Source organism: Cinclus cinclus, chromosome 6, assembly GCF_963662255.1.
Source record: "Cinclus cinclus chromosome 6, bCinCin1.1, whole genome shotgun sequence".
NCBI classification, from domain to species: Eukaryota; Metazoa; Chordata; class Aves; order Passeriformes; family Cinclidae; genus Cinclus; species Cinclus cinclus.
In genome coordinates this window covers 47,177,440-47,191,530 of record NC_085051.1, presented here as the reverse complement: position 1 = coordinate 47,191,530, position 14,091 = coordinate 47,177,440, and the positions used below count along the sequence as shown (strand labels likewise).

General features: G+C 49.7%; 1 protein-coding gene across 1 annotated transcript; it reads right to left on the bottom strand.

Moving 5' to 3' along the window:
- Positions 1 to 815: 815 nt before the first annotated feature.
- Positions 816 to 13,318, bottom strand: CHGA (chromogranin A). Its single transcript, XM_062495341.1, has 8 exons — positions 13,273 to 13,318; positions 12,798 to 12,844; positions 8,996 to 9,089; positions 8,506 to 8,574; positions 6,393 to 6,491; positions 4,256 to 4,759; positions 3,330 to 3,805; positions 816 to 899 (listed from the first exon to the last, which is right to left on the bottom strand). The coding sequence occupies exons 1-8, from the start codon at positions 13,316 to 13,318 to the stop codon at positions 816 to 818; spliced, it is 1,419 nt and encodes a 472-aa protein (XP_062351325.1).
- Positions 13,319 to 14,091: the final 773 nt, after the last annotated feature.

Sequence of the window (14,091 nt, the reverse complement as noted above, 5' to 3'; positions counted from 1 at the left end):
GGGCATCTCCTTGGGATGGCCCTTCATCTCTGCGGAGCATGGAGCCGTAGTTCTCCTCCTGACTGGCCTATTTGTTACTTCTTTCTAATCTACTCCTGTGTTGTCCATATGGCTTGACTTGGTCAAGTACTGCCCCAGTGTTTAAACTTTTATCTGTGTGTTCATGGATGTATGTTCATGGATGGATGGATGGATGGATGGATGGAAGGAAGGAAGGAAGGAAGGAAGGAAGGAAGGAAGGAAGGCCCACCGTGGTGTCTGTGGTGAGGAGAACCCTCCATTCCCCCCTCTTTGCGGGACCCTTCAGGCCCTGCAGGGTGCTGACAACCAACACTGAAGCTGCCAAAACAAAGGAAGGAACCCACTGCAATTTTATTTTTCCTTAGATAAATTTTTTATATAGAATATATTACAGTCAGAGTTCTCAGCTTTTAATCAAAAGATAACAAGTTATTGCAGTTTTTTTACCCAGTGAAACTACCGGTGAAAGAACTTTCTAGAAAGCTGTCCTGTCTTTTAAAAAAAAGAGGGAGAAAACCCCACCCAGACAGAAAATACACACGCAGGTTGCACTCCGCACCCACGGGCGCCCTGCCGGGCGTGTGGGCATCCGTGTGGAGAGGGGAGCGTGGGGTGAGGCAGCGGCGATGGGCACAACACTATGGCGAGGGAGGCAGGCCTGGGCGCTAGCGAGGTCGGGTCCTAGGCACGGTGCTTCTGCTCGGTTTAATTGCTCTTAGATGGGGAAATGGAGGCGCGGCAGAGGGAGGAGGAGGTGGCGGCGCTGCTCTGGCCGGCACGGCGGCGCTGGGCCCTCAGCCTCGCCTCAGCTCGTGCAGTTTGTGGGCGACGCGCTCCAGCTCGGCCTCGATGGCAGCCAGGCTCTCCAGCTCCTGGTCCTGCAACGAAATCCCAGCACGTGTCAGTGGCCACAGGTGGGCAGCCCTCGCCCCTCAGAGGTACGGAGAGCCTTGCCCGCCTGCCCCGTCCCTTCAGCCTGCATTTGTCCCTCTGGACAGCAGGGCAGCCCCCAGCGGGGCTGTGTCTCCAGAAAATGGGGCTGGAGGGCGATGGCTGCTGGAGAGCCGGGGCAGGCCCTGCCGGGCAGCGCCGAGTGCCAGCCCTGAGTCAAACCAGGGTGGGCACTGCTGTGCCACCTGCGGGAAGCGCAGCATGTGCCCTGCCCATCCACTGGACAGCGTTGTGCCCTCTTCCCACCCTGCCCTGGGTCACTGCTTGCGCCTTTACTATAGAAGATACGTTTTATGGGAAAGTAGTGACCAAGGAAGCCATCGGTTCAAAGGCTCGAGCTGCCCATCACTTGGTGGTCTTTCTATACTGGCTCTTGTGTATCTATGCTGTCACCTGTAGCTGCTTTATTTAATGCAGGTACTCAGATGCCTGACAGCGTGGCTTTGCCTGAACTCAGATCATATCCAGCTGTCCCTGCCTCACTGCCAGCCCCAGCCCTGCCTGTCCCTCACAGCTGTGGTCACCTGGGCTCTCTGCAGACCATACACTCGGCATAGCAGCAGCAGGCTCTGTGTGACCAAACTTGGTGCTGTATCTTTTCCCATCGGCAGAGCCGAGGTGACGGCCCCTCTCCTGTGTGGAGGGGGCAAAGCCTTGCTGCTGCCTTCAGCAGCTACCTACCACAGGTTGACATTGAGCCACTGCACTGCATGTGGCTGGTGTGAGAAAAGTAAAGTATCTAAAAATAAGGATTTTTTTCTCTTCCTGAACTACTTTCCTGAACAAGGAAAAAAGTCACCCTGCCCCTCCACTGGGCCCTTGTCTCAGTTCCTGGGAAAGCTCTGGCTACAGGAGGGTGCCAGCCACTCAGGGTGCCTGCAAGCACCCAGGGTGCCCAAGCAGCTATTCCATTTTGTTTGAAGTGGGTCAGGGAGCAGCTGGCTGAGGTTCACCTTGCTAGAGGAGAACTTGGGGTGCAACTGGAGCCCTCATAAGTCCTCTACGGCACCCAGAGAGAGTTTGGTTAGACTCAAACCATTGCCTGTGTGCTCTGGCTTGCATCTGCCTGGCCCAACATGCTGAGCCCTGCAAAGTGCAGGGGACAGCATTCTCAGCCCATATCTCTACCCATGCTGGCCTCACTGGCCAAGCCATACAGCCCCATGGCCCAAAACTGAAGAGAGGGGACAGGACAGCAGCCAGAGCCTGAGCCTTCCCTCACTGCTGCAGGCCCAGCCTTCCTTGCTGACTCCCAGAGACCCTGACCTAGTTTAAAAAGCCAACCAAACAAAAAAGTCTGGTTGCATCTGTAAACACAGCAGTTTTTGCAGCCTCAGCAGCCTCTTTTCCAATCCCCATTTGGAGACTGAGTCCACCACCTTCACAGACACTCACAGGAGCAGTGGGGAGCAGCATTCCTGGGGGACAGATGTGGGATGTGAGCAGACAGCGGTGGGAGGCAGATGGGGCAGCCCAACCCACTGCATTCCTGCTTCCAGCTGAGACATTTGACTTTGCTTTGAACCAACACAACTGGAGATGCTCTCCTGGGGGGGATGCTGATAGGTAATTTTTGGCCAATGGTTTGGTGCATAACTGAGTCAAAAGGGGTGTTTTGGATGTGAGAGAGCCAAACAGCTTCACTCACCTGGTGCTCCAGCCTGTTCTTGGGCACCTGATCATGGCCTGTCCCACGCCCACAAAGCCTAAGTCCAACCTCACTGCCCTGCATTATCCCAATCAACTCTGCCTGGAGCTGGGCCTCAGCACAAAGGTGAACCCATCAGCAGTTCCTGGCTGCTGGGGATGTACTGAGATATTACCTTGCATCACACAAGATATCAGGGAAGGAGATCTCTGACTTCGGAAGCCTGGCTCAGATGAATTTCTATATCTGTCAATCATTTCCACTCCAATGCCTCAGTTCTCTCACCACAGCTGTAACCCTGACTTACCTCTGTAGGTGGTCTGACATTACTCACTCCATCCCTGAGACAGGGAACGCATTCCTTTTGACTTGGAAGGGCTTTGGGACACAAGGACTACCCCTAGGCTCCAGTTATAGCTCTGGTCACTATGTCCACTACAAGCTAGTGCAGAAGTCCTGTCACTGGAGTCATGAGTGGGGGGCAGGGAATTTTTTTGTGCTAGTCACTAAAACAAGGATAAAAACCAAAGGCATAACCAGGTGAAAACTTCAATAATACCTGAGGCTGAATTATTAGAAGTTCACTAAGCATCAACTTACTGTCACAGAGGACCACTGCTGGCTATGTTATTGCCAGAATACTATCCACATCTCCAAGTGAGGTTTGGATAACTGGGTGGGATTTATTCTTAAGCCTGTGTTCACCAACCTCTGTTCTCCTGTTAGCGCTGCCTTCCTCATCCTTCTTTTCTTCAGGCATGGGAGCAAGTGGAAAGCCTCCTTCACTGCTGTCCTCCTTTGAGTGACGCTTCCATGACCTTCTCACATCTTCCTCTGGACTACTGAAGGCATACTTGTGGGACCTGAATGTCTTTTTCATAGACCTGTCTGGTTCTTCCTCACTATCATTTTCCTCCATGCGCTTCTTTGATGTCAGCTGCTTGGCCAGCTCATCCATTTTGTTCCACCTCTTGGTGTCTTCCCACTCCCTGGAGGACTCCTCCTCCATCTCATCACTTTTGGCATCCCTGGGCCGAAAGGTGTCCTCTTCTCCCTGCATCTCCTCATCCTCCAGGTGATGCCTTCCTCCTCTCAGTGCCCGGGGTTGCTCTTCCTCCTCCTCTTCCTCCTCCTCTTCAGAACTCTGCACATCTTTTCCAAATCCCAGCTCATCATCATCATTATCTGAAAGAGCATTAAACAAAGAGTGAGCACAACTGTTAACCTGTTTAAGGTCCACCTTGGAACTGAGCCTTCAATGGTGATGCCAGATGTATTTCTTCACTTAGGCCTGCTTTCCCAAGATTCTGAAAATACCCACTCTCACATTGCCATGTCAGTAATGGGGCTTGAAGGCAGCAGTCAAAACCCCTTTAGGAAGCTCAGGGAAGATGCATTAGTTGTCCCAGGAGCTATGAGAGCTGATCAGTGAGGCAGCTGCAGGGCCTGTGTTACCTGCTGTGCATAGGCCTGTGTCAGATGTTTGTGGTGGAATTTGGGTGGCTGCTGGCCAGTGCGTTTCTGTCAACCCAGTAAGAACCTGCCTCCACCTTTTGGCTTTGAAGCCTCTAACCCATGTGTCTCAGAGCTCTCAGCTAACCCCAGGAAGGTATCAATGCAGTCTGGGATACGTACTGTCACCTCCCTGCATCTCCTCAGCCTCCTCGTCCTCCTCAGCCAAATCGAGTGACCTCTCGGCTTCAGTAGGGTCCTCCTCTGCAGCATCATCTCCATCATCCTCCCGCTCCACACGCTCCCCTGCTACCTCCTTGCTGTGCTCCTGGCCCTGCCTGGATGGCTCTTCTCCCTCATCCTCAAGCTCCAGGCTGTCCCTGGAGCCTCTGGGCTCCTCCTCTTCATCCCCTTGCTGCTGCTGCTCATCCTCACTGAAATTTTTTCCAATGTGGTTGTCCAAAACTTTGTTTTGTTGGGTATCCTCTCTATCCCTGATGTCATTGCTCTCAGCTTCCTCCCAGTCCTCTTTCTCAACAGGGTCGGTATCCCGTGGCCTGGGTTCCCTCTCCTCCAGGCTGTTTTTTCCCTCCTCTCTTGAATCTTCATTTTGCTGGGGCTTCTGTGCTGCCAGCTCAGCCAAGGACCCTGTGGGTTGCTCCTCTTCAGGGCTCTCCCCTGCTGCATCTACAGAGGGAGAAACAAGGAGAAACACCTCTGCTGAGAGCTCGTTTCACAGCCAGCAAAGGCCAAGCATTTCTTAGGGAGTTTCAGCCCTGCTCAGCAATCTGCTTAACCAGCCCATAGATACTTCTGCAAGTCACTTCAGCATATGTTTGCATTCACACAAGGCACTGCTCTCTCTGGTGCCTGTGCTCCTGGAGAGACTTGCAAGGATGAAGTTAAACATATGCTGAAGTGTTTTGCTGCAGCACAGTCTTCATCACCATCTCTTGAGATGCCAGCCTCACGCTGCATGAAACCAGACTGCATGTAAAAATTATTTAGGAGTGTAATATGGCATTTGCACAGCTCCCCCTGCTCTGAGTGCTGCACTCACATCACATCCTTATTTCTCCCGTCAGGCTGAAAAGGCAGCCAGCCCTGCTCACAGGGTGCTGGAGGGAGGAGGGGTGTCTCTGCTTCTGCAAATGAACTACTGGGCAGGAGCTTAATATGGGCTGAGTATTTGCTCTTGCTCAAGGGAGACTGGCCTCTTTTAACACTGTTAGCCAGAGAAAACATTTTGCAAAAGAAAATATGGGAGTTAAAAAACCAGAGACATATGGAAAGGTAAGTGCCACCCCAAGGAGGGCTGAGGAGTGTGCCAGGATGAGGGGATGCTGTGAGCTGGTTACACAAGGATGGTGGCCACCAGTGACGCTGGGTTGGTGTCATCAGACTGTCAGTGGGCCTGGATGGCGCATGTGCCACATTTCATCTTCACTTCATCTTCCTCTGTCTCCACACTGCCGGAGCAAGTGTTTCAGGTGTATCTTGGCAGTAGGGAGATGCAGTACCACCATCCTACCTGCTGGATTTTGGTGGTGCTGGCAGCAGCAGCAGCAGCAGCCGTCCCTGGGGGTGTCACTCCTTATTGCTCTAAGCAGCTTTGGACTGATGTCACAGCAGTGCTGTGCGGCTGTGGTCCAGCCATGTGTCCCAGAGCTGCTTGAGACCCTCTGTGGGTGCCCAGCTGCTGCTGGACAAGGAGTCACATCACCCCACATTGTCATTGTATCTTCCTGACAAGGAAAAGGGAAGGGGCCAACTCCTCCTTCCTGCTAAACTGCCATCTGTAGTAAGGCCAGAGAAACACTGACAAGAGGAATTCCCAGCTGAAGGTGATCTTTCCAAGATACAGGTGTTTTGTGCAGGTGTGTGGGGGTGTTTGTGTGTGCTGTGTGTTTCAATTTTCCCTTCAGAGACTCATTACTTAATATCTTGGATTCCTGGAAACAAGAGTGACAGGTAAAATCTCAGATCACCCTTGCCTGTATCACTGACTTTCAGTGTGGGATTTCCCTGGCTGTGACTCATTTTGAGTGTTATAAGTGAGTGAAAGTGTCAGCAGCAGGGTGGAAAAATCAGTATCACTTTGGTAACTTGACCATCACTTGTTATTCTAGCTCAGAAACAACATGCTGTTGGAGCTGGTAAATAAGAGCAAAGCAAACACCAGGTTGCTTGTGTGTGTGTCAGCAGCAGCATCAAAGAAGATGCCTAAAAGAGAAGCAGATGGACATATCAAGGCTGTTTGAAAGAAGATCCTTGTTTATAGCCTGACCTGGATTTCCTGGGGGTGGAGGCTGACACTGACCTCTCTGCTTGTTCTTGTCGTTCTGACTTTCAAGGACTTCGGAAAGTTCATCTTCAAAGCCACTATTTTTCTTCTGCTGCTGAGTTCTCTCATTGGCACCTGTGTCAAGTAACAAAAAGTAGGGAAAAGCAATAGTCCCTTTTGTGTTTCGGAAAGTAGAGGTAGGAAAATAGTTCTGCACCCTTTATATTTGCTACAGTGGGAAAATCTACCTGGGAGGGGTGAGACTGGAGGATATGTGAATCGACTGCAGTAACAAAACCACAATCAAAAACATCATCTTCAGGAAAGAAAATGGCCTCTAAATAGAGATGCAGGGTTGCCAGGAAAACTAATATTGATGGAGAGCTAGGGAATAAGAGGTGCTGAACTGCAGCACACTAAGGGCAACAAAAGACTTCATCACCAGAGTACTGAAGGATAAAAATTGCCTCCTGCCAGATTCTGCCTACGCACCTCTGTTGAGGTGAGCACTGAGACATCCTGTATCCTCCAGCCTGTCTGGGGAGGCCCCTCTCCCCTGGGTGCTGGGAAGCTGCACTTGTTCCCACTGCAGAGGTAGTCTGGGGCTCCAAGTCCCCACACCTTAGCTCTAGGATTATGGAGCCTGCTAGTAAAATACAACACCCTGGAGAGAGGTGTCTAAAGGCAGCAATGGGATCTGCAAGCCAAACAAGCCCCGTCTAACCCAGCTGATGCCTTGCTTCTGTGCCTTAATGCAAGGGCAAGAGCCAGTGCTGCCAGCCCAGTCTTCTCTAGCCCAGAACTGAATGGTCTGGGCTCTCCAGCCTGGGCAGAACCAGCTGCACCAGCACAGAGGACACCAAGATGAACAGCTTTGCTTTTCTCTTGGTCTACAAGACTGTTCCATCCCCAGTCTCTGTGATTTGTAGATTGAATCTCATGTTACCCTGGGTCTAAGTGGTGTGATGGGCTCAGGCTGAGGAAAGAGTGGAGCAAGGTGCACCTCCATTGAAATGAGTCCCTTCTCATGAACTCCATGTTGAGTGGTACAGCCTGTCAGATATCTGAGTGCTCTTCCTTAAATCCCTGGTGTGCCTGGGCAACCACATCCCAGCATACTGAAGAGACCATATCTTCTTTCCTCTGGGTCACCAGAACATCCATGGAGTTCATCTGAGGTCACTGAGAATCTGGCCCTTCCACCATTTGGATAGTGACTAAAAAATGGATTTGGGAGCTGCATGAGACTCTTTCCTAATTCTGACTTCCTGAATTTTATCTGTCCCTTCTCCCTGTTGCCTCTTGCAACAGGGTGGCTTTGTTGCTCTGAAAGCATTCTGGTAGCACTGCCTTCCAGCCATCTCTGGAAGACTTGCCACACAGCAGCAGGGCAGGGGGATGCCCTAGTCATTGTCTCTCTTGTGATGCCCAGATGCCCCCTGGTTACCCCGGGGAGAAAGAGTAGGGAAGGCCAGGAGGTGCTCTCCCTGCAGCCTGGGGAGAGCCCTGTTGCAGCCTCACCTGGACAGAGGGATTTGGGCTAGCTCTGAAGTAGCCTTGCCTGGGCTGCATGTTAGCTCTGGGCAGCTGGGCACCTGGAAATGTCCCTTTCTTCCCTCAACTCCCCTTGGCACAGCTCCATGGTGCTGCTGTTCCTCCCACATTGACCAGTGGTGAGCAGCCTGCACCTCTCCAGACCAAGTAAACTTGCATTTGAGTTAAGGAAGACATCAAAAATACCTATTAGCTCAAGAATATTTTCATTGGGGTCTTTTAGGTGCAAGTGTTACTGTTCAGTGGGACTTCCCTGCTGCCACATCTGGGTTTAGTGCTAGAGTCCAGCTACACAAGCAGCAGAGATTTTCTTGCCTTTTATTCTAGTTTGGGAACTGGTGATTATTTGTTAAATTAAATGACAGTGTTTCTTTTTAGAGTTCTCTCTCCCACCTCAAAATGTCTAGACTCTACATCACCACCAAGTTACATTGATAGCTATTGAAATTATCAGATACATATTTGAGTTACTATAAACAAAATTCCTATCCCAACCCACACAATCTCTGCTGAAAATCTTGGAACTATAATTACATTGTAATTATAAAACTTTTAACTATAGTTACATTAAAAAATATATATACTGGCACTGTACCTTGAGCAGCAATTTCCTGAAGTTCCTTCAATAAATTTTGGTGGCGAAGGATAGAAATAATTCGTTCATCTGCAACAGGGGAGACTTAGTACAGAAAATAGTCAAAAAAAACCTCCCTCCACCCCAGGAAATCAAATAGAACCCAAATACCACTTTTTCATTTGCTCTTTTCTTTCCCTTGGCCTGATTTGCTCTCACATCTCTTAACCATGTGGTTAAGATGACAGGAAGGTCCTGTGGAAACCAGGGAGTTTGATGTCACCTAGCACCCCCATGACCACAGTGCCAACACAAGGCATGGCCTGGGACAACTAGTGGCTCCATCTCTGCTCCCAGGGGCCCAGTACAGCCCAGTGGAAGAGGAAGGTGAACGTGTGAGGGACCCCTTGATAGGAGTCCAGAGGCCAGGGCTCAGTTGGTCAGGGCAGGACCAGCCCCTACTTGCCAGATTTGCTTTTGCTGATACCCAGCATTAAGTCTGAGGCAGTACCTCCTCGGAGAGTTTCTAGGCATTCCTCGCTGATCGGCAGAGGGTTTGGCTTAGATAAAGTATCAGAGATGACCTCTACAATGCACTTCATCACCTAGAAAGAGACAAAAAAACAAATTAAAGAACTGGGTTTTTTTATCTTTTGTTCCTACTTGTCACCAGGGCTAAAGTACAGCAGATGATGGCACAGTTCTTCTTGCTTTTCTGGTCAAGCCAGAACTGAATGTTCTGTTCTTGTTTTTCCTAGTGCAGGAACAGAAGGTACCTCCTGCAACTGAGAAGTGAGCAAATTACACGTGACAATGGAAAGAGCTTCTTCCACATGACACACAATTCCACTGAGTATTGCACAGCTTCAGACCATCCCAGAGTCTGAGCACATCTGGAGAGTAAAGGGAATCTGAATATATACACAGAAAATCCAAAATCATCCTCTTTTAAGTCAATATATGTCAACCTGCATCTCATAAAAAGACTCAGTGGGAGGTTGTAGAGAGCAAAAAGTGGTAACAGTTGTTCAGTATATGACCTTGAAATCTTAAGAGCTCTTCAAACCCTGGGAAGGACATCATAGTTAGATGGAAGGTGAGGTGAGGCACACTACTTTCAAACACAGATGAGAAATACTGCTCTCAAACCCTAGAAAGGACAAGATACTCTGGAGAAGTGTTTGACCTTGTGCTTTGAGTGTTGAAGGCATCTATTGTAGACTAGGAGAGCTCTACATGATGGCAGGTCATCTGAAAGCAAAGAAGTTCTGACACAGCTTCTCAGACAGGATGAACTCTGAGTCCACCCTTTCCAGCAGCCAGGAGTGTTATTTATATAATTTGTCACCTCCACTGAGATTGCAGGCATCCTTGCCTTGCCAAGACAGACTACTGGGAGCCCTAGCGTGTGGTCATGTAGACCCAGATGATCACACAGGACAGAAGCATTCACCACAGTCTGGTGCTGATTAGTAGTGAAGGAGTCAGGCTGCTTAGTTCAAAAGGATGATTATTTATAAAGCAATCTAGGGAAAATGCAAGGCTCACAATTGCTTGCAGAAAAATAAAAAGAAAGAGAAAAGAAAGGCTAAATTGAAAAAAGGAGTATAAGTTAAGCCTTGGAGGCAAAACATTCACTCACTGCACCTCTTTCTCCTGATGATTTCACCAGGCAGCCCTGAGAGCCTTAACCTCCCTCACAATGTACCATTCCCAGGAGAGTGGAGCACTGTGGCTGCAGTAGAAATTAAACACAAGTCAGCAGTCCCCAGTCATCCAAAATGCTGTTCATTCAAGCAGTTACATATATTCATTGGACAGCTAGAATGGGCAAATTCTCACTCTGTGTAAGTAGAGAATTCTGCTTTTGCAGATCACAGTCATAAAATGCTGAACGCTATGCTTTACACAGTTTGAGGGAATTGCCTAATGGACTAAAAATGCTACAGGAAAGATTAAAAAAAAAAAGAAAGCAGGGGAATTTCCCTAGTATCATTCTATATCACAAGCAATCAATTAATGCTGATTTTAGATGACTTTGAGTCACTCTAAATAGGAAAAAAACCCCAGATTCTGATATTTCCCTCTCATGTTTCACAACCTCTGGACCCACTTATTGTAGCAGTATTTGATGCAGCTTCAGAAGTAAAGACTTTCTCAGCATGAGAAGTAAGACTCTGGTTCAATGAAATAGTCTATTCAATCTTTTTCAAGACTTCTAAGCTGTTCTAAGGTCTTTGTCTGAGCATAAAGAGATACATCACTCATGACAGGAATACATTCAGCTCTGTGGAGGAACTTTGTAAAGTAATGAAATTAAGAGTGCAGTCATCCCACAACACTCTCCTTGTCTTTTTGTTAGAGGAGGTCTTACAAAGAGAGACTTCACAAGGTCTTCACAGCCTGCATCAGGAAATGGAGATCCTTTTCAAATGAATATAATTAATCCAGTGCAGAAATTTGGACTGGAATTTTGCCATAGCTATCATCTAACCATGAGCATGTAACTAGATCCTTAAGAGCAGCTCACAATGTCCCAACACAGAAATCACCCAAGAGTTGTGCCCTTACAAGGACAGACTTCTCCATATTTAAGCTCAGCTATGCCCTGCTAAACTGTCTGGTTGTAAGTGAGAAATAGTGTCCTTCAAGCACAAGAGTGGGCAAACACCAGAGACATTGTAAATACTTTGCTTTGGTCTTATTCAGGTCCCTATGGAAAGCCCTTGGTGTAAGGGAAGTCTGATGAGCTGTCCAGGAAAGGCCTGCAGGTGCTCCTTACCCATTACATAGCTCTGAGCCACCCACAAATGCTGGTGACACAGAGCATGGTGTGTAGGAAGAGCTGCAGTGCTCCTTGCTGTATTCATGTGATGATATCCCTGCCCTAATCTGTTCCATACAACCAGGAATTCCTTCCCTGAAATACTATGTCTCAGAGGATGGTGAAGGCAGGAAAGCCCTAATGGCTTCTTCCAGTTGTAGCAAATTCAAAAGAAAGCTGATTTTGCTCTCAGCGAGAGCCTGTGTCAGTGTAATACCCAGGAAAGGGGGGGCAGTCTTGGGAAAGTCCTTCCTTGGTGGAAGCATTTCCATCAAGTCGCACCATCAGCCACAGGAGTGCCATTTTGTATACATAGAACATATTGGGGAATAGACCTCACAAGGAAAATCATATGATTAACAGGTTGTCCCATCAGATGCCCACTCTGGCATGGAAAGTCAGAGCGATAAGTGCCTGTCCCTTCCAGCAGCACACAGCGTGAGGAAGACACCCAGTATCTCACAGCTCATGGCTCAGTCCCAGCAAGGGCTAAGCAGGCTAAAAGCCTTAACAATGCAACTGCTCTCCAGGCCCAGGCATGTTTCACAGGATGCAGGGAGGTGTTGCTCATGGCACACATCCTGCAGGTAACCTGCAATGGAGTCGGTGGCTGAGACTGGCATCAGTGTGCCCTCCCCTGCTGCTGCCTGTGGAAAAACACCATGTGGCTACAGGATTTCATAACATGAAACAGTTCAAGAAGCAAAATGGAAAAGGACTGGAGTTTCCTTTATGGACATGAGCTTCCAAAGAAATTTTAATCTGAACAGCCAAGAGATCAGTTCATATGAAAGACTGGGAAATGGGGGGGGGTCTATGTCTGACGTAGATAAACACAGGCAAAACCCCTTATCCAAGCATTTAGGTGCCAAAAGGCCCTTGGGAGTACACATTTGTGATGTGCAGCTGTAAATGTTGGAGGGTGTGACACAGATATATGCACAGAAGCCTGTAAAGGAGGGCTGGAGAGGTCAGCCAAGTCCTGCACTGCTTGTAGCCATCCAGACAGGCTGAGCAGGAACTGAGGATTAGCAAGCTGAGAGTACCAGTTGCCTATTTTTCCAGAGCACACATGCTTAAGTAGCTCACATACAAACTCAGATGTATACGCCCCCAAACACACACAGTTCCTGAATCACATCTCCCCCCACTCTGCCTTGAGTCACCTCCTGTTGGGAGCTTTGAAAAGCTGAAAGTAGGAGGACTAAGGAGAGTTATACCCAGCCTCCATCTCCTCTCTAAACAAGCTTGCCTAATCCCTCTGCCATATCCTGAGGGACTTCTTTGGCTGCCCAGAAGTGGATGCACAAAGGGTAAATTTTGTTTGGAAGGGAGCAGAGATGATCCTGCTGTAGGGATCTCATGCAAATTCCTGGCACTTTCTACAGGGTATTTCAGTGGGAGTGGCCCAAAACCAACCACCTAGGTGGAGGTGAAACATCCCATCCTTTCTCTTCTTTTGACCCTTTCACTACAGGCTCATCCTTACCTTAGTGTCGCCCTTATTCATGTCATTTGCCACAGGAAGGGAGATGGCTGCAAGGTAAGTGGAGGGGAGGAAAAAAGAGAACTTGTTATTCCTCTCATCTGGAAGACAAGCAGAGAAACATTATTTTGCTAAAATGGGAGTGGAGAAGAGGGGCATCTCTGTCTGATAGAAGCAGTCCCTGAGTACAGCAGCTGGATGTGTGCACTGTGCCCCTCTGGGAAGGGAAGGGAAGGGAAGGGAAGGGAAGGGAAGGGAAGGGAAGGGAAGGGAAGGGAAGGGAAGGGAAGGGAAGGGAAGGGAAGGTGGCTGGGCTGGCAGGGCCCGTGCGGCGCTCGGCAGTGACCTTGCGGCGGCCGCTGTCCGCGGTGCTGAAGGGGCCGGGCCGTCCCTGTCCGTGGTGCTGGAGGCGCGGGCGGAGCGGGGCCGCGGGGCCGGGGGGCCCAGGGCGACACGGACCCATCCCAGCCGCACTTACCCGGCACAGCCAGGAGCAGGACGGCGAGCAGTTCTGGCGGGCTCATGGTGCTGGCGGGATGGAGGCAGGGAGAAAAGGGCAGAGGGCGAGACTGTCGGGGCGTGGGGGCTCCTGGCGAGGTGCCGGGGGGAGACCAGCACGGAGCGTGTGTATCTACGCCAGTGCCCTGGCTGAAGATCCCAGATGGGGCACTGCAGCAACCGGCTACATTTATATATCTCAGCCCTCGGAAATGGCGTCAGGAGGAAGGCACCTCCTCCTCTGCCCCCTCCCCTCGCACACGGCTTCCCATCAGCCTCCATCGCTCGCCGGAGCAGCCCCGACCTCCCCGGCTGCCCATGTAAAGGTCTCAGGCTCCGGTTGCTCCATTTTCTCTCACTCTGCAGGTACAGGAGGGCTGTGAGGTGTGTTTCCAGGATACCGCTTTTCCGGCACCTCATCCGACACTGACAGTCTGCAACACCTCTGCACATGTGCCCTCTCCGTGTGTGTCTGTAGCCAAACGTGAGACACCTTATCTGTCCCGGCCAGCATTGCCATCTGTATGGTTTTGACCCCTCAGAGACCCCTTGTCTTTTACTGATCACGGAAGTTTAGAACAGGTGCTGAAATTTTTAGATGTCTTTTAAAGACCTCCACTCCAGGGAACTGGTCAGCATGAAAAGGACATGGTTAAGTCCCAGCAGTTCTATGAAAGGTTTGTTAGTAGGATATTATTTGCAGTAGAGATCAAAGGCTGGTGCATCTGCTGTCCATCTATGACTCTACAAGCAAAATTTTAATAGGTTTCTACCCTTTGTTTTATAACACTCTTTAGCA

What these genes read in the sequence shown, in the direction of transcription:
- CHGA (XM_062495341.1), bottom strand. Translation starts at nt 13,318, where the DNA reads ATGAGCCCGCCAGAACTGCTCGCCGTCCTGCTCCTGGCTGTGCCGG. An exon ending in TGAATAAGGGCGACACTAAG is followed by an intron (nt 9,090 to 12,797) that starts GTAAGGATGAGC and finishes GTCTCTTTCTAG; the next exon opens with GTGATGAAGTGCATTGTAGA. An exon ending in CGACAAGAACAAGCAGAGAG is followed by an intron (nt 4,760 to 6,392) that starts GTCAGTGTCAGC and finishes CTCCCTCTGTAG; the next exon opens with ATGCAGCAGGGGAGAGCCCT.